Genomic DNA, 27,091 nt, shown 5'->3' on the forward strand with positions numbered 1-27,091 from the left:
AAATTAAAAAAGACTTGCAGGCTTAACTCGGCATTTTTAAAATGGAAAACTCTAACCCGGGTGGTATGTGATAAAGGAATACCATTTCACCTAAAAGCCAAACTTATAAAACCGCCGTAAGTTTGTTATATGGAGCCGAGTGCTGGCCTATAAAAAAGTCACTCGAAAGAAAACTTTGAACGGCAGAAATGAAAATGTTGAGTGGTCAACATCGGCCACAATAATAGACAAAGTGCCTAATCGATTCATTCGTGGAAGTCTTCAAATCGCGTCGATTGAGCAAAAAATACAAGAAAGTCGTCTTCGCTGGTACGGGCATGTCCAGAGGAAGCCTGAATCAGTTATGATAATACCCGTGTTTTACTTCGCCACGGCGCCAAGGAAGCTAGGTTGGCAACAACATACATGGACGAAGCAAATAGAAAGTGATACGAAAAGAGCCAGGTTCGTGAAATCTGAAGATTACGTACTAGGAGAGCTGACCCCAAGTGAAATGGGATAAAAGCAAGGAGGGAGAAGAAAAAGAAGAATAAGCATAAAATCGAACATTGAATTGCGAAATAACCGCTGCAAACCAGCTGAGTATCAGCAACAGGCAATCAAAAATGGGGAAGGGTCGCAATATTTCTGTAATTGTTGAATATGGCGAACACACCCCAATTAAAGGAGGAGTAAAGGGTTGAACATTTGTGGAACAACATCAAGACGCACACCACAAATAGGAGGAGGAGCTCGGCCAAACACCCAAAAAGGGTGTACGCGCCAATTATATATATATATAAAGGGTTGACCTCTGGAGGCAATTTCTCAAGGGACATGGTAACATTTTTTAACACCGTATTTCGCCGCAGTGCACCGAACTTCGAACAGATCTCTCTAGCCGCAAACTAGAGTTTGAGGGTGGTGTTAGGGCAATCTTTCCAAATAGGCAGGATTGAATCCAGGGGAACATCTGCACCGAAGCGTGCACCTCCGCCTTCACTGACGGTTCCAAGATGAAATCGGGAGTCCGAGCAGGGGCTTTCTCTAAATCAACCAATTTATCTATCTCCTTTTACTGCTAATGTTTTTCAAGCAGAAGTCTTTGCGATACTGCAGGCATGCAAAATACTTGGAGAACGCGGGAGCGGGGGAGGTATTAACATTTTTTCCGATAGTCAAGCCGCGATAAAGGCTCTGACGACGCCATGGTGCAAAACGAAACTAGTAAACTCCTGTAAGGAGGAGATCAAATCTCTTGGGTGTGCAGGTAATATTTCTCTATTCAAGGACATAGGAACATAGAGGGAAATGAAATTGCTGATGAGCTTGCCAGTGAGGAGACTGAATTGACCTCAGCGACCTTCTACCCGGTCATCGGCATCCCCCTGACAGTTGTTAAAAGGGAACTGTACAAATTATTTCTCACCAAAGCGCAGACAAGATTGGGCTCCATTTCTTCATGTTCTATTTCAGAAAGTCATTTGGGCCCAGTACAATATACGGATACACGTGTTTACCGGTCACTAGACGATCGGCACACACGCGGAAAAGCTAAGTTTACCATTTAACCCCCATTGCAGAACCTGTGGGGACCTTTCAGAGAAGGAGACTGTTGAGCACTTTCTCTGTAAATGTCCGAGTTTGGCAGCTTGACGACTAAGATCACTGGGTGCTCCTTTCTTCGACAGCCCGGGGCAGTGCGCCAACCTAAATCCCATCAATCTTCTCCAATATATCAACAGCTCTGTGCTCCTTGAGGAGTGCCAGTCTAGCACTTCAACCATTTCACCTACTTACCTACCCCAAGTAACAGCGTAGTTCGCTCACGTCTCCTCTACATTTACCTAAAGTCGCAAATCTTTTAATCTTTGCGCGTAGAAGTATTGTTATTAATGGTACCCAGCTTTGCATGGGGAACTTCATATTTCAGATTTATAGAGCAAGCCGTAATGAAAGCCATTGATCTTAGTGAACCAAATACATAAATTATAGTCACTTCATTAATGTTGAATCTTTGTTCTTTCGTTGTTGTTGTTGTTGTAGCAGTACCCTTGCCCTGACAGTGTAGCGTTATCGCCGGTCGTCTTCGTCTAGCTCATCTAACGGTAAGCCCAGGAAACTTGCTGTTTCGACAGGTTGGGTCCAGAGGGAGACTGGCGTTAGATGAGTGGGTTTGATGGGGCATGTGAAAAGGTGGTTAGTGTCGTGCGGGGTGCCTTCACATGCTGGACATATGTTTAGTATGTCGGGGTCGATTCTGGATAAGTAGGAGTTTAACCTGCTACAATATCCACAACGTAATTGTGCCAAGGTTACGCGGGACTCTCGGGGAAGTTGGAGCTCTTCGTCTACGATTGGTGGTGGTTGGACTCCGATAACGGCATTCGGGGGTCGGGAGCTTAAGAATATGGTGAGAGTCTCCCGATGAATCTCGTTCATGGCCTGTCTGTACACCGTCCGATCCAGTAGCTGTCTGTTGGTTTTGTCTGAGATCTCGTCCGCGTAGTTAAGGAGATGCCTTCTGATGTGCCTGGGAAGTGGCTCAAGCTCGAGCAGGTGTCTGCATAGGTGAGGCCTGCGGTAACACCCTAGCAAAAACTGCTTGCTGAGCAATTTGTTATGCTCCTTAATAGGCAGCATTAGGGCCTCATTATGTAGATGTTGTATAGGTGACATCAGAAGGCATCCTGTCGCGTCCTTAATGCAGTGTTTTGGCAGGTCTGAAGCTTCGTCCACTGCGAATCACTAGTTCCAGGCGACCAGACAGGTGCAGCATAGTTTAGAACCGGTTGTTCTTTCGTCATATTTGCTTGCTCCGATCCATGTTTAATAGTCAAACTCGACCGTCAATTTGTTGGTGTTGTAACAGCTGAAACATATCCCATACATTTTTGACGTGATAACGTCTTATAATTCGATTTAGCCGGCTGCACGCACGAAAAAATGTGTCGTTACCTTGCTCATTAGGCGTTACCTTGCTGATTTGTCGTTACCTTGCGCATTGTCGTTACCTTGCTCATTGTCGTTACCTTGCTCATTGTCGTTACCTTGCTCATTGTCGTTACCTTGCTCATTGTCGTTACCTTGCTTATTGTCGTTACCTTGCTCATTGTCGTTACCTTGAATGAACTGCAAGCGAAAGCGCGGAACGAACGACAAAGCAAACAAAGCAAACGAACGGCAACGTTCGACATCTTGCTCTCTCCTACTTAAGTGAGCGTATATATGTATGTATATGCGCATATGTACATATATAAATTCACGTACTTGTATTTGCATATGCCTTCTTATTGATTACACAGTCCTGCGAGGGTGAGTTTCTAGAATGGCTGTACTTGTTTCTTGTAGTTTTTTATGCGCTGAAAACGAATCTGACCTTCAAAATGCTCCATCACGTCAGGATTTTTGGTAAATGAAGCCTAAAAGGTCAAAAATGGCCATTTTAGCCATTTTTGATCATTTTTTTTGGGATAGACAATTTTTTTTTTCAATTTTCAACGAAAAGGTACAAGAAACAAGTACAGCCATTCTAGAAACTGAAAAAAGTTAAATTTCGCAGGCCTGTGTTATTATTAATTTGATTTACTTGAAGAATTTAAAATAAAACCAAGTTTGTTAAAAATACCTGTTGTTTTAATGTTATTATTATTAATTTTTTTATTATATATGAAGGAAAAAATGTATGGTAGTATTTACCACATACCTTATAAGATATGTTGTATACTAATATATGTATGTATATAAACACGCATACACATATACAATTTCGCGCACTTTTCAAGGGATAAACGCTAAAAAAAACACTTTTTTCATGAATTTATTGTAGCGAAACGGTTCAAGTCAGTTTATTAAAAGTTGTTGCATATTATAAAGTAACATTTCAAGAATATTTGATGAAATTTTCATGTAAAAATATTGCAAAATGAGCGAATGAGAGCACATTTACGTAGACGTCTTTTCAAAAATACATTTTGCAGTAGTCAGCATATCTCAGCGTAGAATCATCTGAAATCAAAAAAATCGAATAATTTAGTTAAAGTATGAGTTAAACTTCCCCCCAACGTTTATTTTGACGATTTATTTTCATTTTCAGCCATTTGGTAGTCGTTTGAAGTAAAAAGTGATTTTTGACGAAAAAATGCCGCCATTTTGTAGGTGTAAAACCACCTTAATATAAAAAAAAATGGCGAAAAAAACGTTTTTTATATGTAAAATATGTGTGCAAAATTTCAAAAGGATCGGTTGAGTAGTTTTCAAATGCCAATGACTACGCACTTAAAAAAAAAAGGTTCGAGAAAACCGCGTTTAAAGTTATACGTTTGTAACGGACTACGCGCGCAACTGCTGCGTCTCGGCAGATGTTTGAGGCGGCTCGGCTTTATGCTCTATAACTTAAAAAGTTTTGCTCGGATTGACTTAAAATTTTAATACGGTATTTTTGAAATGTTTTACTACAATAACATGCAAAAAAAAAAATCGATTTTTATCCCTTACCCCCCCCCCCCCCCTTAAACTATCGTCAGTAAACCGACTTTACAGACAACCTCTTTTTGTGAATGCCGCTGAAATACTGCCCTTGGCCAGATAGAAATCCGGGTCGCTCCGATAACTGCCGGGGGAACACTCAATTTCTCTATGCCTTCTCTACTTACCCACCCAAATATGAATTTCAAAAATTACAACAGCAGTGGTTTTTTTGGTCAAAGTAAAGTTTATTTCGTGCATAGTATATAAGCTACGTTACATAAGTTTTTAAATATACTTTTATATATTTTAAAGAATAATTTTCCACATTTTCCTCTTCTTCTGTTCTTTGTTTTTGCTTTTTACTGGAAACACTAAATTAAAGTATGACCATTACAATAATAATACAATGTTATATGCGGGTGTATACGTGGGCAGAGTTTAAGGACGAGTGGCAAGATTAAGTTTACGCTTTAGGGATATCATATCTCTGTGTTTAAGTGTTTGCATGTATGGTTGCTGTGCGGCTACAAGCTTGCATTTTAAAGTATGTTCTTATGCCGGCGCATATATTTTTTACTCTTATGCTGCTTACAAGCATAATTTAAAATTTTTTCCTTTCTTACTTTTGTTTTAATAGTTTTCTAAAATGTGAGCAACACTCGGTACACTATGCAATATTATTTATACAAACTTTGTTTTTGTAATAAGTGGATAAAAGTTGCGCAGCGAGACATGATATCCGTGGTTAGCTTTAAAGTCAAGTTATAGGCGAAAGATAAATGAAAAAATTATATTTAATTACTTGGAAACATATTAAGCTGTGAAAATATACGTTTATACCTTTGTGAGGCGCGTCTATAAAATTTTAAATAATCTCTAGATAGCTTTTTTTAATACTTAAGCACATTTGTATGCAGTACATAATGCTTTCATTAGAGTTAACTGTGTATATGTATGTGGCATAATTCTCTTTAAAGTTAAGAATAAATGTTTTCAAACTACCAGTAAACTATTAACCCCATATATGTTTATATCTTTAATTTTTCATGCTTTAATTTTGTTGTTTCTCTTAAGTGCATTATGAAGAATCGTAAAATTATTGCTTACATATTTTTTATGTACCTTTTTTTTTTTTTTTTGTTTTATACTTTAACTTTTTTATAATTATGAATTGAAAATATTTAAGTTGCAGAGAAAATGTTTAAGTTTATGCTGCATTCGAATTGGCCATCTCTGTCATCGTCGTTGTTGTTGTTGTTGTGCCATTCGATTTAGGTGGTTTCTTGCCTTTGACATCCTTCAGATCAGCATCGACCTTTTTATCCTTTAATTGTCAATTTTCGGCTGACATAATTCCGATATCCTCGTTGATACCTAACAGCTGTCGCACGAAATCCTGATCATTTACGACTTCGGCCAAGGATTTACAGAGGTCAGTGAGCTCCTTTGCATTCATATTTAACTGCGGTGCCACTTTATTCAAATGTTGTTGCACATTATCCGGAACCTACATATAAATAAATTATAATAAAAACAAGAAATGTCAATTAACTACCAAAACCGGCTAAACGTGGATTTATGTTACCTTCGTTGGGTTTTTGAAGACATTGAACATGAATTTCACTTTTATGCGTTGATCATTCGGCCCGTCGTAGAATATGGTGAAATGCGACTCATTGCTATTTGGCACAACCGGCAGATAAATACCCGCAAAGACGCGTCCCTTAGCGTCACGTGACAGTAGCGAGCGGAAGTTGTACACTAAATTACGACGCACTGTCACATCTATAGCAGTCACGTAGGGCTGTTCGATATAGATGAGTGATGACTTGAAGGATTGTTCATCGCCACGTGTCTCACGTTCCATCCATTCCACGTACTTGTTGCTATGCAGACAATAGTTGTAACAATAGTCACGCTGCAGATGCGTCTCTTTCGATTGTGTGAACCAACCTATTGCGAGAAGAGATACAAAATTAAGCTTGTAAAATTTAGTAATGCTTGATTGAGAAAATTATTCTTTTGCCCGCCAGTCGCAACTTACCAGTGTGCGGATACATTTGGTCCGACATCACTGTTACGGCACGCCCAATGTGATAACCTGGATCCAAAATCATTACACCCTCACGCCCAGCAATTGTAATCTTCATAGCCACCATGGCGTGCTCTTTTTCCACGTTGGCATGTGGAGAGTTCAATCCACCCACTTCATCAGTGCTTTCAATATAATCACTCTGGGACATGACTTGTTCCTCGCACGAAACCAGATACAGATAATGTTGCAATACTGGAAATATCTCGATGATGCGTGTCATTATTTCCATAGCCAATGAGACGCACATATGATGACGCCTGTTGATAGGTAAATCGTAGAACTGGAAGAATGATTTCAGATCTGAACGGCGCGTACGTTTGAAGGCGCGGTAAAAGTCCACGAATAAATTGATGGTATCGTAATGTGTCTCCTCGAGCATACGATGTAATTTGGTCTCAATAATGGCATTTAGATCTTCATATTCCCAAACCGAATCGAAGTGCAGTGTGCCTTTGGTGTGTTCGTCATCGCAAGCCGCCACCCAATCGGGTAGCGGTAGCGGATGTCCCAGGGGCCAGATTCCGTTGATTTGATTGAATGCAGTTAAATTGTAGCTATCCTCATCGGCCCACCACTCCTGTTGGCCGTGCAGTTGATTGCGCCACCATTTGCGGTGCTGCTCCTCAAGTAGTTTACGTATATTGGAGCAGCGTTCCAATGATGCATTGGATGTCACATTATCCACTTTGCCAAAGTTTCGAACCATATCGGCGACAGATGCAGTGGCACCGGCTCCAACTGTTTCCATGTTGTCAACATTTTTGTATTTGCTGTCAACTGCTGTTGGGGCGGTTGTTGTTGAGCCAACTGCATCATCACCATTTTTAGCGCATCGTCCACCAGTGTCGTTTTCATCGTCCACATGGCTTTCATCAACATCATGGTGGTTGTCCGACGACCAGGTCTTGTTGTGCACGTTGCATTGCTGCAGTTGAGCGACAACAATTCGTTGGCCGTTGTTGTTTTGTGGTCTATCTTGAACAGGAACGGTGTTCGTAGTCAATCCAACACGTACCGCACCCGCCGATAAACCGGCATTGGCGCCGGCGCCCACAACAACAGCTGGTTCAACAGCTGCTGCGCTAGCGGCGGCGGCGCCACATCGCACCAGGCTGGCTTCGGCGAGTCAACTTGGCCATTCGGCGCCCCAACGGCCAACCGTTGGCACGTAGCCACTTTCGCAATCATTTAACGAGGTTTCTAGATTAATTTTGGCTGCTGCGTTTATTGATAATGGAATAGCGGTAGCTGTAGCGGCAGCGGTTGCTGGAGCGGCGGTTGAGGCGGCTGCAGCACCGTTACACGTTGAAAATAGACTATTCCGGCCCTGCGCGCTTTTGAACAGGAGGTCCGGCTCGTCTCCAAAATACGATGGTTGTTTAGAAAGCTCTGCACGAATAAAAAAGAAATGAAAATATTTAAGTACACTTACTTTTTTAGGTTATTTCTTTAAACAGTAAAAAACAAAAATGGCCGATATTATGTTTGAGATATGAAAAGTGTAAAAAGGCTTGTAAGTCAGATGTGGAATATTTAAACTATGAAAAAGTAAGCTAATTGAACTCAAATGGTTTATAATTAATGATATCGCACCCTAAATACAAAAGGGCCACAACTCAAAATTTTCCACACTCGAGCTTGACTTGTTTACAGTAGCACAGAAAACAAACTATGTGACATATCACGCTGAAATTTGCCATGTAAGCTAATAACAGTCCTACCAAAAAACAAAAAATGTATTTTTGCCATATGTCATCCGCGGACCGTTTTATTGATAACGTCTCATTCATATTTGAGCAGAAGTACATTTTGAGTTGTGACCCTTTTGTATTTAGGGTGCGATATGTATAAGGCCTACATAAGTTGGGTTTTCGTATTAACGTCATTTAAGATACGAATTTGGGCCATAAACTAGTCTGTTTATAACTTCGAAAATGTGTCATCAGTTGGGCACTCGAAACCTTCGCAAAATTCCTCCAAACTATTCGTTAAGGTAACAGTAAACCATCGTTGCATTTGTTTCTTATCTATTGCTTTTTGTTGTAAAATAACGAGTCTCTATTTAAAATTGTGCTTAAAAACGCTACATATTCATATAAACGCATAGTTTGTTAAAGAGTGCAGTAGTGAAGTTAAAAGTGATTAACTTGTGAATATTGTTTGTAACTGAATATTTTGGTAAATTCTTACAATTTTTTTACACATTCATTCAAATTTCTTAGTTAAATTAAAATTTTTAACCTAATTTCTTCAGATTTTCTAAAATGCCTAAGGCAAAATACTTAAATGATGAGGAACGGGTATTGGTCAGTGTTTACCATGAAGAGGGCTATTCCAATCGTGAAATTGGACGAAAAATTGGAAGATCGGAAGGATTGAGTACTTGGAAATTGATTAAAACCCCAAATGTTGTCATAAAATACGGTCAAATAAGTAAAAAAAGCCACAAAACCAAGAGTCCTGAAAACAACCAGGGTTCGGCTTCGAGCACTAAATAATTAATGCAATATGCCGATTGTTAAAACACTAATGAATGAAATTTGAAAATGAAAAATTATAATGAAACCCTTATTTTGACGATCACTAAAAAATTAGTGGTAGTACAAAATGCCCAACCCTGAAAATAACACATTTGGTTGCAGATTTACTTAAGGGGTCACATACGTACAGAATTTGCAAAAAATCAATTCGATATTTCGAAAGTATAGTATCTTAAGAACATAAACGCTAAGAACACACCGTTCCTGTACTTAAGAATATATTGTGAAATTTTCATGCGGAAATTCCCAATATTATGGCTTCTACAGCCCATTAACTAGATAGAGAGCGCTCCGCTCGCTGTTGTAGCCCAAACTTTAAACTCAGTTTTTCTCAAAACTACTTCCAAGGAGAAATGATGCAGACGTAGACAACTTTTTTTTCATTCTACTGATTTTTTATATACTTATTTTTGTAAAGAAAAATTAAAATCAATTTTTTATAAAGTTTAATTACTAATTTTTGTACAGAAAAATTAAGATACATTTTTTTATAAAGTTTAGGTACTAATTTTTGTAAAGAAAAATTAAAATAAATTTTTTTATAAAGTTTAAGTACTAATTTTTGTAAAGAAAAATGAAAATAAATTTTTTTTAAGTACTAATTTTTGTAAAAAAATTAACTTTTTTATGAAGTTAAATAAGTACTAACTTTTGTAAAGAAAAATTAAACTGAATTTTTTTATAAAGTTTAAGTACTAATTTTTGTAAAGAAAAATTAAAATAAATTTTTTTAAAAAGTTTAAGTACTAATTTTTGTATAGTAAAATTAAAATAAATTTTTTAAAAAGTTTAAGTACTAATTTTTGTAAAGAAAAATTAAAATAAATTTTTTAAAAAGTTTAAGTACTAATTTTTGTAAAGAAAAATTAAAATAATTTTTTTAAAAAGTTTAAGTACTAATTTTTGTAAAGTAAAGTTAAAATGAATTTTTTTTAAGTTTAAGTACTAATTTTTGTGAAGGAAAATTAAAATAAATTGTTTTAAAAGTTTTAGTACTAATTTTTGTAAAGAAAAATTAAAATAAATTTTTTTAAAAGTTTAAGTACTAATTTTTGTAAAGGAAAATTAAAATAAATTTTTTTAAAAGTTTTAGTACTAATTTTTGTAAAGAAAAATTAAAATAAATTTTTTTAAAAGTTTAAGTACGAATTTTTGTAAAGTAAAGTTAAAATAAATTTTTTTAAAAGTTTAAGTACGAACTTTTGTAAAGTAAAGTTAAAATAAATTTTTTTTTTAAGTTTAAGTACTAATTTTTGTAAAGAAAAAATAAAATAAATTTTTTTAAAAGTTTAAGTACTAATTTGTGTAAAGCAAAATTAAAATAAATTTTTTTAAAAAGTTTATGTACTAATTTTTGTAAAGAAAAACTAAAATAATTTTTTTTATAAAGTTTAAGTATTAATGTTTGCAAAGAAAAATTAAAATAAAGTTTAGGTACTAATTTTTGTAAAGGAAAAATTAAAATAAATTTTATTATAAAGTTTAAGTACTAATAAACAATGCATACAAAATTTTTATTATTATTTCTATTGTTATCCCTTCTAAAAACATTTTTTTTAGCGCATTTTTGGCGCTGATGGACGTAGTATATAACCATTTGAGTTTCGTGTTGGCCCTATTCATTTGCTGATATTGGGGATCAGATCAAGTAGTGCTAAGAAGCATCCAATGCACCTTGGTTTAGATACCCATTCGGCGTAATTGAAATACTCCGATCAGATAATTTTATTATCGAGAGCATAAGTTTATTATGCAAGAGTACAATAAGCCTATGGATAATTGAAAGAATGCACTAGGCATAAATTCTTAGCATAGTACCTATAGTACTTATACTTAATTAGAGGTATTTTGCTCTGCAGTGGTGGCACGTATTTACATACATACATACATACATATGGGTTTCAATCAATGCACTATAGATTTTTTTCTTGTTCACTCCTCTCGGAGGCGTAAGGCTTTGACAAGACTCGTGTCTTGCGTTGGTTTCGTTAATCTACTTGATTTCTGACAGGGTAGGTGATTAGCCTGCCGCTAGCACTATAGATTATAAACCTCTTTTTAGAATAAAAACATTCTGCACGCGCGATGAAATCCCACTTACATAATATTTTTAACTGCTACTTAAGTAAATTTTTCGAGATAAGCGTATCACTTATCAATGACTACGTTAAAATGAAGAAAAAATTGCGTAGTTATTAGAACTCAATAAATATTCGTATGAAAAAAGGCACAGCGTTGGAAATACAAAATAATAAATATCACTTCTGACCAAATAGCTGATAACGACACATAACTGCTTATACATATGTATATTTGCCTTAATATTAAAAAAAAAAATAGGGGAAATCCACCATGATTACAATAAATGTGAATTTTAAGTAAAAATGGAAAAAAGTTTCCATTTTGATCAAAGAAGGTCAATTATTCTTAAACAGAAATTGCGAAAATAAAATTTTTGGAATACTCATCTTATTTCTCGTATATTATTTCTCTGCTTAAGAAATTTTTGCGTTTCATGCGTTTCTTTCAAAATGTTTCTCTCAAAAGCCACGCATATGTATGTATGTATGTATGTATAAGTGTCTGCTTTTCGCATGCATTTTATCTGCAGCTCATTCTTAATTTCTACAATTTATTGCTAACAATGCTTTCAACAATTTCTTTCTGTGCTACTTCCGTAATTTGATGCGCGCCAAAGAGAAGCTTTTCGTTCTTTGCTCTACATGCATATGTGTGTACGTATGTATGTGTGCATTAGGGATATCACCCAGCATCCCAGCGTATCGGGATCCCGTTATTTATCGATTCAAAGTCCGGTATTGATGAGTATAATTTTATTTTCATTAGATTCCATTAAGTCAAATTTTGCATCTCAAAGATGCTCTTTTTGAGCAGAAAAAAGCCTTATTTGTAACATTAGTTCAATTTTAAGCATTTGAAACACCTTGTTTTATAAGGCACAGAGAACGTAAATTCATGAATTCATGATTGTACTATTCAAATGCGACAACGTAACAGCCAAATCCCATATGATCCGCACGCATAGCTTTTAGTGTAATGAATTAATTACATTGGACTGTAACTAGCAGCTCCCAAAAAATAAAAAGGCGTATAATATGTCAATAGTTTCGATTAAGGAACTTTATATTTTTATTAATGGTGGTGGTAGAGACTTGCAGAAAACATTTCAATTACTATTAATATTCCAAGAATGATAGAGAAACAGATTGCGCCTTCCGAATTCGTGGTGTCGTAAGAGTCCATAAATAAACAATCAAAAAGATTCGGAAATACTTGTTTGTGAAGAAGAAGAGTAGGCGATAGCAATGGAAACAACCGCCAAACACAAGAAATTCTACGCACACACACATACCTCTAGCCACGGCGTATACCGCATAAAACCGCAAGAAATAATTCGCCAATATATTTTAAATGTAAAAAGCTCTGAACTTCGTTTAACTTCGAGACAGTCCCCTGCTGCTTGAATTACAAAATTAGATCCCGAAAATCCGGGAAGCAGTAAAATCATGAAAATTGTCATCCCTACTATACAAATCATGCACAGCTGAGTTCATACATTCTGACATCTGTAAAATTTCAATGACCTCAAAAGGCTCTGACGTGCGTCGAAATATCGCAATGGAGACGCATGGTTGGCTGGCTACTTGCCTCTATGCGCTCCAAGACGAAAGCGCAGAATTCTTCGTACTACTTTTGAATACGAGCAAGTGTAAATACAAACTTGTGCATGAATTGTTTGCTTGTCTAGTGATTCATAAATTTCAATTTCTTCTATAAACATCCAAAATGGTATAGTTATGTTACATTTGTATATAAATATGGCGAAAAGTAGTAATAATTTTTATATCTTGCATGTGCCCTGAATATTCTGCTTCTTATTATTGCAAAGGAATTTTACTACTGGGTGTAGTAATCCGCAGTGATGAGTCTGAAGAAATCGTAATTTAATGAGGTTCTTGAAAAAATGATCCGAAATTATAACTAGGGATTATCTAATAAGTATGTAATGTGTTTTTTGTTTGAACTGCCACTTTATGCATCTATTTTAATGTTCACTTAATTTTTTTAAGCAAATTCCAGAGAATCCGCCTTAATTAATGACATTGAAACAAATGAGTATTCAAGCCTGTAAGTAACCCAAGCATGATAGAATACAAGATTATGATTTTCCGAGTTCCGTGACGTCAGTATAGAAAGTAATTAAGCAAAAAGAAGAGGAAGAGTAAACGAAAGTGCACGCATGCATCTGCTCGCGCTTATATTTGCCCACAAAGGTTTGCCTATTTTCTGTTCTAACGGCACTCATTGTCAAATTCGTCAAAATAAAGTGGTGGTTTTCGAAGGGCGACACCTTCTCTACATCGTGCAGGTAACCTAATATCTTCATCTCCTGCACACCCTATTTGAACTGTAAAATTTTTACAGGATATTGAACGTTAACGGTATTTTATTTACGGCACGAATGACATAAGAATTAAAGAATTCGCCAAAACGAATGATGCCACAAGAAGGAGAGATCCGAATCAGCTGATCACAGCTGTGGAAATGTTACTTGTAGGTTTGTGCAGCTTTGGAAAAAGTGATTGAATTTTATGTAAATGGAAAAAAATTTGTGCAAAGCGTATCAAAGAAATAATTAAAATCATGGACAAAACTTTCGAACAAAATAAAAACTTTATATGTTGATATTTTTGAAGAGAAACTTCTTAGGCGTCGATGGACGAACGAGAATGGAGAGTAAAATTTCAAGGTAATGCAACGCTTTGGGAATTTTCGTTCTACGAGAGAGAAAAAAGATATAAAGGAGAGGAAAACGAGAGAGCGAGCTATACCTTATATATATCTTAGTTACACTTTAGCAAGGCGAATTTATTACAGGTGACAGCAAACACATATAAGTAAAACCCTACATGTATTTGTTGTTGCGTTTGGTCCAAGCATCACGTCAAAATCAGTAATCAAATGTAAACATACGAATGTGAACATACCAATCCATACAAACAAAGCATATCATTTTAACGTAAGCCATACCTACGGCGAAAAATTCAGCTGGGTGAATGCTGTCACCTTAATAAATCCACCTTGCACTGCTTGCACTTTAGGCTATTCACGTCTCCCTTTTGTGCGGTCCTTCGTCTTTTCTCCCACTCCTACGCTAAGGCTCTAGTCTAAGTCTGTATAAGTCCTACGATGTTACTCGTATTGTAGGAGCAAGAGAGAACCACGTATACATTATATACAAGGCGTTAGAATATAACAGAAAGTGAGCAACATATTTTTGTAAATTTTGTCTATTTGTATTCTCTGCAAATGTTGTGAATTTATTTAGTTATGTTCTTTCTTTCTCTCTCTCTCTCTCTCATTATCTCTCGGGTCTCTCCCTCTTTCTTTGCCTGCCTTGAAAGTTTCACTTCTGTTATGTGTACTACGCTACACGCACTTTTTGTTCAAAATTCTTCATCCTTCTGGTTTTGAAAATTTTTTAAGAAAAATTCTTAAAACACTTTATCTTAATTTCCTTGTTACTTCTAGCGCAGCCAATTCAATAAATATTTTTTTATTTAACACATGTAGTTTGCTTATAATCTTCTAACTTTCCATAACCACTAACTTTCGAATTCCCAATTATTGACACTTGTAAAAGTATTAAGTGCAGGCAATTGTATGGATGTATGTATGTGCCATAAAATGAAAAAAATCAATCGGTTTTTTCCTCACGCACACCCGCGTGAAATTCCAACCTTATGAGAGTGTTCACAATTGACGTCAGTTTTACATACTACTTAGCGTCACGGAATCACGTCACGCCATTTTTTTACTTATTTCTCTTGAATTTCTGACATGAGTTCGTCAAATGTTACATATGTATGTATGTATGTCTGCGTGAACATTTGTGAATCACACGCTAAATATGATTTCCGCAAAAGTAGCGTAATTAAATTAGAAAGAATGCTCGCGAGCACTACATAACGTATCTCCTAGATAGGCTGGACTCAAAACGAAAAAAAATTTGTGTAAACATCCATCAACCCACATATGTACATATATACATATGTAGTATTCACACCTACGCATGTGACCTCTGTTGCTACCTGAATGGAAATTCTAAAATATTATAGTAAAACGAATTTCTGGTTTAGTACTACACACTCCGAAACATATTGACAAGTTTTGACTCTTTAGTTATTTATTTTTTAATTTCAATAATTTTTTTAAATATAGTTTTTTCTATAAAAAAGACCAGTATAATAAAAGATGTATAAGATGCTTAAAAATTCGACAAATTTTTATTGAAATTTCATAGTTGTTAATCAGGAGTTTAAAAATAAAAAATTTGGGTACTCAATTTTATAGTCCATTAAATTTTAGTAGTTAGCGGCAGGTTAATCACCTACCCTGTCGGAAAGCAAAATAGATCAACGAAACCAACGCATAACTGAGTCTATGCTCCCGAGGGGATTGAATAAAGAAAACAAAATTTTAGTAAAGTGGAAGTTTGAGTTTGTTAATTTTTTTCCTTGACGATGTTTCACATTTTCTCCGAGGCGAATCTATTAAAGGTGGTATCATCGGTAAATCAGTTGATTTGTTTTTTTTTTTTTTTCATTCGCCGTGTGCATGTGGCTGTCAGCACAGAATGAAATAAGGCGAATTCATTCGTTGTTTTCTACTTTGCTGTGACAATCAAACGCACAAAACATTGTTGTTGCCTACTGACACCAGCTTTAGTGAATGCACCTTGATTTTCTCCGTGTAAAAGAAAAAATGTGATGTATTCGAACAAGATGGCACAAATACAAGTAGTTTCATAAAAATTTAATAAAAAGAAATTTTTCTTTGTAGATATTAATGTGCTATTTAAAATCACAAACATTTCAATTCCTTCAATACTTTGAGCTGAATTGTTTTTGTAAAAAATAAAATCGAAAAAGTTTTGCAGAGGAGAACAATAGAAATTACTTGTTGTATTACTGCTACAACAACAACAAAATAGAAATTACCTATTACTTTAGGGCGGCCGCCGTAGCCGAATGGGTTGGTGCGTGATTACCATTCGGAATTCACAGAGAGGTCGTTGGTTCGAATCTCGGTGAAAGCAAAATTAATAAAAATATTTTTCTAATAGCGGTCGCCCCTCGGCAGGCAATGACAAACCTCCGAGTGTATTTGTGCCATGAAAAAGCTCCTCATAAAAATATCTGCCGTTCGGAGTCGGCTTGAAACTGTAGGTCCCTCCATTTGTGGAGCAACATCAACACGCACACCACAAATAGGAGGAGGAGCTCGGCCAAACACCTAACAGAAGTGTACGCGCCAATTATTTATTTTTTTTTATAATACATATCACAACTTTGGACTTGAGTCACACGCAATACATAGTGACCGGTAAACCTAGCATGTACTTAACACTTTGAACACGCTCCGATTACTTTATCAAGGACCATAAGCAAATATAGTTTAAAAAATGGCCGCCTAATGTAAGCTGAGAAATAAAGTTACTGAATACAACCGCCTTTGTATGTATGTATGTATTGCGTAGGCGACGTTATAGTTATGTACATGTGAACGTCGAATGGAGGTCACGTGAAACCGAAATTCATGGTTTCTACATTTATACTGCTCATTTTTTCAAACATATTTTCTTACACGCACTACTACATGCATACATACAATAAAATGCTCTAAGTGCCTTTGTTTTTTGTCTAGGTGGTTGTACGCAGCTGTTTTGCTTTGACCATCGCGAGTGATTGAACGAATTGATTGACTAATGAAAATAATACACAGCGCACATATGTATGTACATACTCGTAGATATGGGGGGTCATTCAAGTTTCTTCGAGTTTCTTTTTTTAAATTCAATGAATGGAAATTCATTAACTGTTTATTATTTATTTGAATAAAATTATTATTAATTTTTTACATTTTCCTTTTGTAATGGATTTTAATTATTTGTATTTGGCTAGCCGACTAAAACTTTTTTGATTGACTTCGGGCTCGTTCGGGTGATTATAACGACAGAAAATCTCAAAAATTTTATGAAATTTAGATTTCACAAATGCAGCATTTTCATAGTGGATTTTAATAATTTTTGTACGATTCTCGAGTGAAATCGAATACATTTTATTAATTTGTAGATTTTCCACTTGACATCTGGCGAAAGAGGCGCCAAAATGCAACACCGCTACGAAATACCACAGCACCTAAAAGACCCTGTATGGGCATACATATGTATATGTATGTATATGTAGAAACAAATATGCAAACGTACAAATTCACTTGATATGCGATCCTCTGCCTGGTAACGAATTTGCTGCGGTATTGTGAAGGCATTAAAGTTTGTGTTTAGTACCCACTATATAGTACATACATACATACTTTGCACACCGATAAAAGTATTGGCGAGCGCGCATGTGAAATAATTATTTAACTGCTTGTAGAAATATTAGAAAGCGAGAAGAAATACGATTTATTGTCTAGATATGTATGTATGTGGCATATTTTTATGCACATACAGATGTATGGTTTTGCAGTTGGCTATAAAAACTCAAACTATATTTAAAAACGTAAATATAAATATACATACGTACACACATATGTATATGCTATGATATTTGCAGTGGTTAAATAAAGTTTTGTTTTGCTTGTTTAGATTTGGTTTTTCTTTATGGTTCGCTGGTACGTTTAAAACTATTAAAAAAATTTTAGCATTGCTGTGCAAAAATTCTTGTACAGTTTCAATATTTCTTATTCCGCTAATTTTCTATGTAGTTTTAAACTACCAAGCAGACAAGGTTGACTTCCTATTAAAACTTAAATTTTATTGCATATTTCAAATTTTTTTAATGTTCGTGTTCAATCAAGTAATTAAATGGGAATGATTGGCATTTTGTCGCTTTGACGTTTAATTAAAAACTATTATTTATTTATTAAGCTCCGTAATTGCCGCAAGAGTTTAATTGATAAAATAGTTTTTTTGAAAATTTGCCGACAATTTAGATTTAATTGGTTTTAAATTAAATTTTTTTTTAGTTTTACTCTCCTTTTTTTACCGAACTGCAATGATGATCGCTCAACCGAACAAACCACACGTCATACAGGTCGCATAACTCATAAGTGCATATAGTTACATACATACATACATAGATAGCTTGGCAGACAAACTTTATGAGTAGAGACAGAGATTATTACTGGGAATGACCACAGAGGCTATTGCTAATTGCAAAGTGCTGCCTAAGACATATGCATACATACACATGGAAAAAGTAAAGGGAAATTGTTGGGCGAAATGGTTAGGCAGCATGGATGATAGAATGCAAGGTTGGAAAGGAGCTCGACGTCAGACTTGTGACAATCGTGAAAAATAATAAACTGTTTTGGGAATGCGTCACCTCAAGTATTTAATTCGCCTTGGTTAGGCAACGTGTACTCTCTGAAAAGAGAGCATGTGCCCCTGTCCTAGGAGTACTAAGAGAGCATGGTTTGTTCTGGGTTGAAAACAAAAGTTCCAAGGTGGATTTAATAAGGTGACAGCATTCACCCAGCTGAATTTTTCGCCGTAGGATGGCTTACGTCAAAATGATATGCTTTGTTTTCCGTTTCAAACCAAATACAAATGCAGAACTCACCTAGCGTATTTCTAATTCTATTTCAAAAATTAAATTAAATATTAAAAAAAAAATAATAACAATATAATAAAAAAAAAAAATAGATTTCAACACTCTCAAACAATTGACGGCTCTTTAATGTTTAGGAAACTTCAGACAAAGTGCGATAGCATTACAATTCGGTATTCCTAAACTTTGAACGCAGTTATTTTTCTCTCCTTTACTTTAACTTGAGAAATCAGTCGTTTATGCCAAAAACTATATTTTATACATATTAAAGGTGGTGACACTAGACCAACAACACTGTTCTGTACGTTTGATTGTCAAAGCAATGAATTGAGAAACTAGAAAACAAATAATGAATTCACCTTGTTTCATTCTGAGCTGACAGCCACATGGACACGGTGAAAGAACAAAAACAACTCAGCTGATTTACCAACACCAACAAGTAGATAAGTTTTGCTTTGCCCACTTATCAGTTTTGTCACTGCGGCAACCATGTATTAGTTTATGCGGTATTCAGGCAATTTTACAAAAACAAAAAGAAAAAAATACTTGAAAATCGAATTGTAACTTTATCGCACTCAATTTGAAGATTCCTGCCAAGACAAATCTACACAAGTTGATGTTAGTAGGCAACAACAACATTTACGTGTACTTGACTTTTGCAATTTGGATGTTTGAATGTCAAAATCAGCATGTAAAAAAACAAAGCTAACGATTACAAACAACAGACCATTTTGACATTGTCGATGACGAAATAAAAAATTGCTGAGAAAAATATTAAAAAAAAATTCAGATGCAACCGAACACTCTTGCTACAGCTCTCGGCATTTCACGTGTAGAGCGAAGAGTTCTCCCCGCGTTAGATGAAGTTAGTTTGTTCAAAAAGAGCCAAAAGTTCAGCTTACAGTTAGACTTAAATTTAGTTATTATCTTAAAACAAAAAGAAAAGAAAAAAAAATTGACATTCAAAAGACCAAATCGCAATAAAAAAACAACAAACCCTTGTAACAACTTGTATGAATTTGTCTTGAACTTTAATATTATATTATGTCATATATACATACATATGTATGTGTGCACATATGTACATAGTATTTCTTAGATGACTAATTTTCTGCATTTCTTTACACTTACCCATACAACGGCCAAAGCCCGGATAAATTAAATTCTTTGTTCCTTCAGATTGTTGTTTATGTTTACCGTTTATACCGTTAGAACGCAACAATTCTATATTGTTTATTGTACCTTTGAATAAATACACAGCAAACTTGATTAAATTAAACTTTGAAGCTTTTTGCTAAACGCGCTAACGCACGCTTCTCGACACGCGATCGACAATTGTTTGCTTGCGAATGATCGAACGCTTCAAGCGTCTGACTGTTTATATATAATATTTGGTTTGTAGAGTTCACAATTAGTAGATAGCCGACGAATTTGTTTTGGCTGGAAGTCTCTCTCTTCACTGCTTTTTGTTGTTTTGCCTTTGATGAGTCACTTTGTTTGTTTACTGCTGTGTTAAAGTTGTTTTGCGTGTTTTTTTTTTCAACGAATTATTTAATTCGACGTATTTTATAAATTTTTCGCTGGAAACTCACTTATAAGCTTTGTGTTTGATTTACAAACAAAAAATAACCAAAGTTAACTCAAAAGGTAAACGAAGAATGCTTTCGAAAACGAAACTGAAACGAAAAAAACAACACCTTTTTTATGTGGCGTTGTTCTTCTATATTGTTGCTGTTGTTGTTGAACACTGGTATTATAATTAACACCTGTCGTTTTTTTTTTTGCCTGTTTAAATCAGGTCAGAGTTAATATGTATTGGCGAATTAATCGACATCGGAAAACGGTTTTCTTTGCACCGTTCAGCACAGAATATTCAAACGATCCCAATGGCTTTCGTTAAGTGCTGTTAAAAGCTTTTCTCTTTTTAGTTTTTGCCTTTTTAATGTCTCTCTGTGCGTTGTGCTCCCCTTGGTTGTAGCTCGATCCAAAGTAGTCCTTTTTATTCGGTACTTATACGTACAAAAGTCAAAACACGACTGAATTGCTGGCAATTTGCAATGTACTTTAAATGTAACGATCAGAATACGATCAGTATCTGTGCCACGAATTGTGCCAGCGCGTATATATAGACAAATCCGATGATCGGCGAGCGCGCAAGTCAGCTATCAGTGTATGTTTGTATACACTAATGTATGGCTAATACCATGCTAATGTCTAGCTTTGTTTGTGTATTGCTTTTATTATTATTTTATTTTTCGTTTTTTGCTGGTATATGTGTTTATTATGCTCCGTATAGTTTTGTTGTTACCACAATGAGAGTGTGGCACGAAGATAACAATAGTTCGCTTTTCGGTATTTATTGCTGATGTTTTTGCTTGTGTTTGTATTATTTTTTTTTCTTGTGTTTGTATTAGTTTGTTTGCCTTTGAAGGTCTTCTCTTTTAACGTCTCCACTGCCCAATTTATGGCCTCTTTGTACAACTGTGCTAGTTTGTTACGTCAATTTACGACAGTTATTTGCAGCAGTCGAAAGAAGTGCTTGGGGAGTAGAGTGCAAATATGTACGAGTATATTGAAGAGTGAAGTGCCTGGTCTACACAGGTATTTAATGGCAGAAAAGACCGTCGTCAGCCGTCTGTTCGTATGTGTGTGGGTTTGCAAATCTTAATTGCGTCGTAAACAGCTGACTCTCTAACTGGCTGGAAAACGGGCTGTTGATTGACGTGACGATGCTAGAGGGCAATAATAATGGAGACAAAACAAAACACACACACACACTCGTTGTGTTTTGCTATGCTGGCTTAACAGCCCAAACGCCACTCGGTTTCCAGCGTCAAACGAAGTATGAAGAATTACGCTTCAATTACTTTTTTTTGTTTATTTGCTTTGCATAAAATGTTTACCGCTTTATTGCCTTTGGAATTTTTGGGTGGTTGTTTATTTCACACAACGTACATATGTATGTATGTGTGTGGTTTTAATACTTGTTTCGTTTTTTTAATTTTAAATTTATTTCCAATTTTTTTATTCGCGTTTTTAAATGTTTATTATCTACTAACGCTATTTACTTCCGTTTTTATCTTTAGTACTCGCTAGGCGTGTTTGTTTTGATAGGTGTTCCTCTCCTTGGTTTCTTTATGGGTTTTGACGAATTTTCGAAGCGTTGTGAAATATCGTTTTGTTGTTTTTATGTTGCTCCGTATCGTGAAATGCGTTGGAAGTTTTGTTGGAAATTATTATTGTTGTGTTTGAAAGTTGTATCGCGAGCAAATGACTTCCTTCGAATGACTTTTCTCTACGGCGAACACACGAAAAATCTTTATATTTTCAATTGTATTTTTTATTGTTGGTTTTATTACTTAAATAATGATTTATTGAAACAAGTAAAATTATACCGTTATTCTTTACTGCACTTCTCACACAATACAAAATAATTGTCCTTTCCAACGTCTCTGCCGCGCACTGGAAGAACAGAGAAAAAATGAACTTTATTGGAAAAGCAAATAATTATGAAGTGCATTATTGAACTACAAACATACATAAAATTGTTTTATTTGATAATTATAAATTTATTTTGAATTGTATAAAAATAAATTGATAAGCAACGAAAAATGCTCCTAATAAGACCCGATTTACACGAGGAGACATCTAGAAGGGAAACATTTTGTTCAAGGGCGAAGGACGGTCGGGGAAGAGAGAAGGGATTTTGTCTCCCGTACTCGGCGACACGCTTTGCTCTTCTTATTCGTATTTCTTATCTTAAAGCAATTTTTGACAGTTGCTTCATTTGTTTTCTTCTTTTGTGGAAGAAAATTCTAAGTTATGTGTTGGTTTTCAATCAAACGGAAGATAACAACGATGACAAACATCCGAACGCTGCTTGGGAAATGCACGATTATTTTTGCTAGTAAAGTAGGTATAATTTAAAATAGTTATGGGACATGTTTATGTTGATTTCTAATTTTTCCCTGCATTTCTAGATACTCAAGTTAATTTTAAGTTAATTATTTACATATGAAGTATTTTTAATTTAATTTTTTTTTATTCAAGTATAAGAATTTATAAATATATTTCAATAAAAAAAACAAGAAATTATTTATTATTTAACCAGTTTGCATTTTTCATTCATATATTTAAGAAATTGTTGTCGAACGCTCTCTGCTTTACATGTAAGCGCGTGCTAGAATACATCCGAACCAGACGATGTTAAAGTATTAAATGTCAAAATGTCGCGGAAACATTTTTGCCCGTGTGTACGCGAATGAAACATCAAAAGAGAATTTCCAGTGTCTCCCTTCCAGATGTCTCCTCGTGTAAATCGGGACTAAGCTGGTATGGGGGTAATGCACTAAACTTTTCACTACCGCTCACCATACTTACCCTATGATCTGAAAGTACCGGGAATGTTCAAATAAAACAAAACAGAGTAAAATTTCAGGCAAATTTATTTTATCTCCTTCAAAATATGACCCGTCTGAAGCGACACATATGTGCCAACGTTTAACCCAGTCCTCCATGTACCTCTGGTAGGCCGACGAAGGGATGGCCTTCAGCTCCTTCTCTTTGATCTCCTCTATTGATTGAAATCTCCTTCCACGAAGTGGTAACTTCAACTTAGGAAACAAAAATAAGTCGCATGGGGCCATATGAGGTGAATACGGTGCTTGCACGATGGTATTTACTTGGTGTTGGTCAAATAATCCAGCACAATTTGGGCTCGGTGCGATGGCGCGTTATCATAATGCAAAATCCAAGAATTCTTTGCCCACATTTCCGGACGGACAGGCAGACACTGTGTCTTAACATTCCTACCAACATAAGACCAAAATATGGGCCAGTTCCCACGCATCCTGTATATAGCCAGGGTTCGCATTTAACTAATTTTGTGTTTTTTACATAAATTCCATAGACTGAAAAAAACATAATAACCCTACATCTACAGCTTCCATTGATCGTATTAAAAGACCGCTGTTAAAACAAAAACGTCAGGGGAGACCGCGAATTTCACTGTTAAAACATACCTGTCTTACCAAATTTCCTGCCATCACTGCCTTAGCATCAGCTGCCATATCTTAGTTTGAAAACTTAATTTTTATTTTACATGCGCATACAGGGATCCGATTTGCTTGATGCCATTTTAAAAATGAAATGTCAAGGCAGCAAGATGGTCACAGAGAGAAACCGAACAAAGTCAAAACACAAATTTGACAGATGTCAAAACACATTTGGTAGAAGGTATAGATGTGGAGTAAAAAAAATCGTTTCACCAAAATTTTTCCCATCACACAACACACGAATCCAATCGCACTCAAGCCCTCTTGCCACAGAAATAATTGCAAATCCCACAACCTTCACCAGACTCAAGACAAAATCTTCAAAAAGCCTCATATGCTAATAAGCTAGTCTAAATTATTATTTACCATAAAATTAGTAAATGCTTGCACCACTGCGAGTATTCCATACATTTTTTTTCTCTTCAATAAATTAAATAGCTTTAAGTAAAAATATTGCCTAATGTTTAAGAAACAGATCGCAATAAAGTAATGGATTAAAACACATTTTTTTTGTAATTTATTTATATATATTTTCGATATTTTTTTTTTTTGTATGTATACGATTAAATAAAATTTTGAGCATAGGGCGGAAATAAACGACATTGAATCACCCGAATCACCCTGCATATACTTATGTGAGTTATCCAAAGAGTAAATTTTCCTGCTTGCCGTGTACCGAATTTCAGCGAGCTCGCAAAAACAATTAGACTATAAAGAATGTCATTAAAAAATATGCACTGGATAAAAATTTACGCTAAGGTCGAGTACTCAACTCGAGCTGCTTAGAAATTTAAAGAATAGAAATATCCGATTAGGCAGTAGGGGAAATGAAATGGCTACCAGTCTGGCACTCCACAAGTAGCACTGAAGCGCAGTTTTGATAAGGAAGTACTTCGGGCAAAAGATTCCACAACGTTAACAACAATAATAAGTTCTCAAACTATGGCGTGACGTGTTGTATGAATGCAACAAAGACTTCCATGGCTCCTCTTCCGGACTTCACTGGTTATGTGGCTATGATCATGTCGGCGTTAATGGAAACATACGATTTAGCCCTGAATGCACTCGATATTGTAAGTGCCCTGTGTAAACTAAGTGTTTCTGTACTCGTGAAAGAGAAGAGGATATTTTGAAGTGTTCGTTAGTACTTAAATATTTTATTATTTTACTTTCTCATTTACTCGAAAACCCCCACTGTTTTCAAATTGTATAAAATTTATGAAAGTAATAGAAAAAAATATTATCACTTCAAGTACGTATTTACACTTTAATAAAATTGAAATTGTTCACAAATATTTATGTATGTATAGTATTTAATATTTTCTTTGTTTTGACTTTTTGACTTAGACGCGGCTATCATCTGTATTTGAAACATTGGCATTGGTAAGATTAAATTAAGTGCGCAATTTCCCATATCTAAGGGTCCATTTCTGTTCACACATAAACAACGGTACATATGCACATACATAAGTAATTACATATTATGGATGTGAGTCCTGATGTTAATGAGATTTTCGGGCTTTGTAATTTCTTACGAAGCATATGAAATGGAGTCAGAAAAATTGGCTTTTATAGCAAAAACAAAAAAAAGTGCATGTAGCGTAGTACACATAACAGAAGTGAAACTTTCAAGGCAGGCAAAGAAAGAGGGAGAGACCCGAAAGAGAATGAGAAAGAGAGAGAAAGAATATATATAGTATGTAAATAAAATTACAACATTTGCAGAGAATACAAATAGACAAAATTTACAAAAAAAGGAGAAGGGTCGACCGGTGTAGGTAAACACCGGACACAAACTGTGGCAACAACGCGCACTACTCCGAGCGTTTATCACCCGCCCAAACGCAGTGATTCCGGGACCGCAGCATCGACACAAATTATGGAAGGAAATACCAATAAATCCGACGCCGGAATGGATAGCACTTTATAGCACGCACAAGCACTAGCCAGGAAACGGAAATAAGCGCCAAAAAGTAGGCACCAAAAAAGTCAAAAAAATTGGGACGCCCCACACAGTAGGCACCAAGGAAATACAAAACCAAAAAGTAGGCACCAAAAATATATTTCCTATAAGTTTGCACCAACAAACAAGCGCCAAAAACTAGGCACTGTTATTTCTCACTAGAAATTAGCAACCCCCAGGAAAAACTCAGGAAAAATAGCCTAAAGCGTATCTAAGATATATATAAGGTATAGCTCTCTCTCTCCTTTTCCTCTCCGTTACATCTTTTTTCTCTCTCGCGGAATGAAAATGCCCAAAACGTTGCATGGCCTTGAAATTTTACTCTCCATTCTCGCTCGTCCATCGACGCCGAAGAAGTTTCACCTCAAAAGTAAAAATTAAAAAAAAAATAAAAGAACAACAATGACTTAAACTTTTTAGTAAATATATGTACATATGTAGATATGTTTGAGCGCTTCCGTTTAGAAAAATCAATACATACATACATATATATGCCTGTGTGTGAACTTCTTTCAACCACAAAATAGAGCGTGTATACAATATTTAAGGGTATGTGGCTATAACTTCCCAAAAACATAATTTTTCTTTCTGCTGCTCTTTTTCTGATACTCCTTCAGACAACTTAACTCAAGAAATGAAGCGGCATGCAGTTAGCGTCGCACACTGGGGATTTTGCGGAAAAAAGTCAAATTTGTAACATACCACCTACGCAATGTTTAATGGTATTTCTAAATTCCAGAATAGAACCAACAATAAAATCAAAAAGAATTACTAAACTCCGACTTACAGTTTTTTTTTATAGATATGTCTAAAGTATAATTTTTTTATAGTATTGAACTGACCAAGAAAAAACTTCAAAGCCCAAGGTGGTTTTTTTCTTTTTACTTGAGCCGACTTCCAATTTTTTATTTTTCATTTAGGGTACGATATTTTTATATATTTTAGACGGAAGAACAAAGGCTGTGAAGCATTTGATTATCTATTTATAATTAATTTTACGAAAAAAAAAATCATATTCCTTCATATTCTTGGATCTGCAAGTTGAGCTACATTTACCTACGGTCAGAAACTAGTATCAACGTGTTGCTTAATAGCGTCTCTTTCAGTTTTAATCAATTGCAGGTGCCACCAGGCGCCACTGATTATTTTTTGGCAATGATAATAACTAAACGCTTTCTACTGTGTGCATAATGATAACGAAACACTTTTAATTTTGTTTTGACATTTTGAGGGTAATTCAGAATTATGAACTTACATATATCCTGTGCGTAAATATTTGCTGGCTTATATTAATAAAAAAAAAAAAAAAAATTTATGAATTAAAAAAAAAAATTTTTTTTAAATAAAAAAAAAAA

General features: G+C 35.3%; 1 protein-coding gene across 1 annotated transcript in view; it reads right to left on the reverse strand.

The window, feature by feature from the left end:
* Positions 1-4,675: 4,675 nt before the first annotated feature.
* LOC129243760 (uncharacterized) overlaps positions 4,676-27,091 on the reverse strand; it is a 54,130-nt gene continuing 31,714 nt past the window's right edge. The window contains exons 2-5 of the mRNA XM_054881040.1: positions 19,851-22,181; positions 6,494-7,933; positions 6,035-6,402; positions 4,676-5,956 (exon numbers count right to left, since the gene is read on the reverse strand). Coding sequence (XP_054737015.1) covers positions 5,783-5,956; positions 6,035-6,402; positions 6,494-7,292 — 1,341 coding nt within the window. The 5' untranslated portion in view covers positions 7,293-7,933; positions 19,851-22,181 and the 3' untranslated portion in view covers positions 4,676-5,782. The remainder of the gene's footprint in view (positions 5,957-6,034; positions 6,403-6,493; positions 7,934-19,850; positions 22,182-27,091) is intronic.

The sequence above is a fragment of the Anastrepha obliqua genome, chromosome 4 (genome assembly GCF_027943255.1).
Source record: "Anastrepha obliqua isolate idAnaObli1 chromosome 4, idAnaObli1_1.0, whole genome shotgun sequence".
NCBI classification, from domain to species: Eukaryota; Metazoa; Arthropoda; class Insecta; order Diptera; family Tephritidae; genus Anastrepha; species Anastrepha obliqua.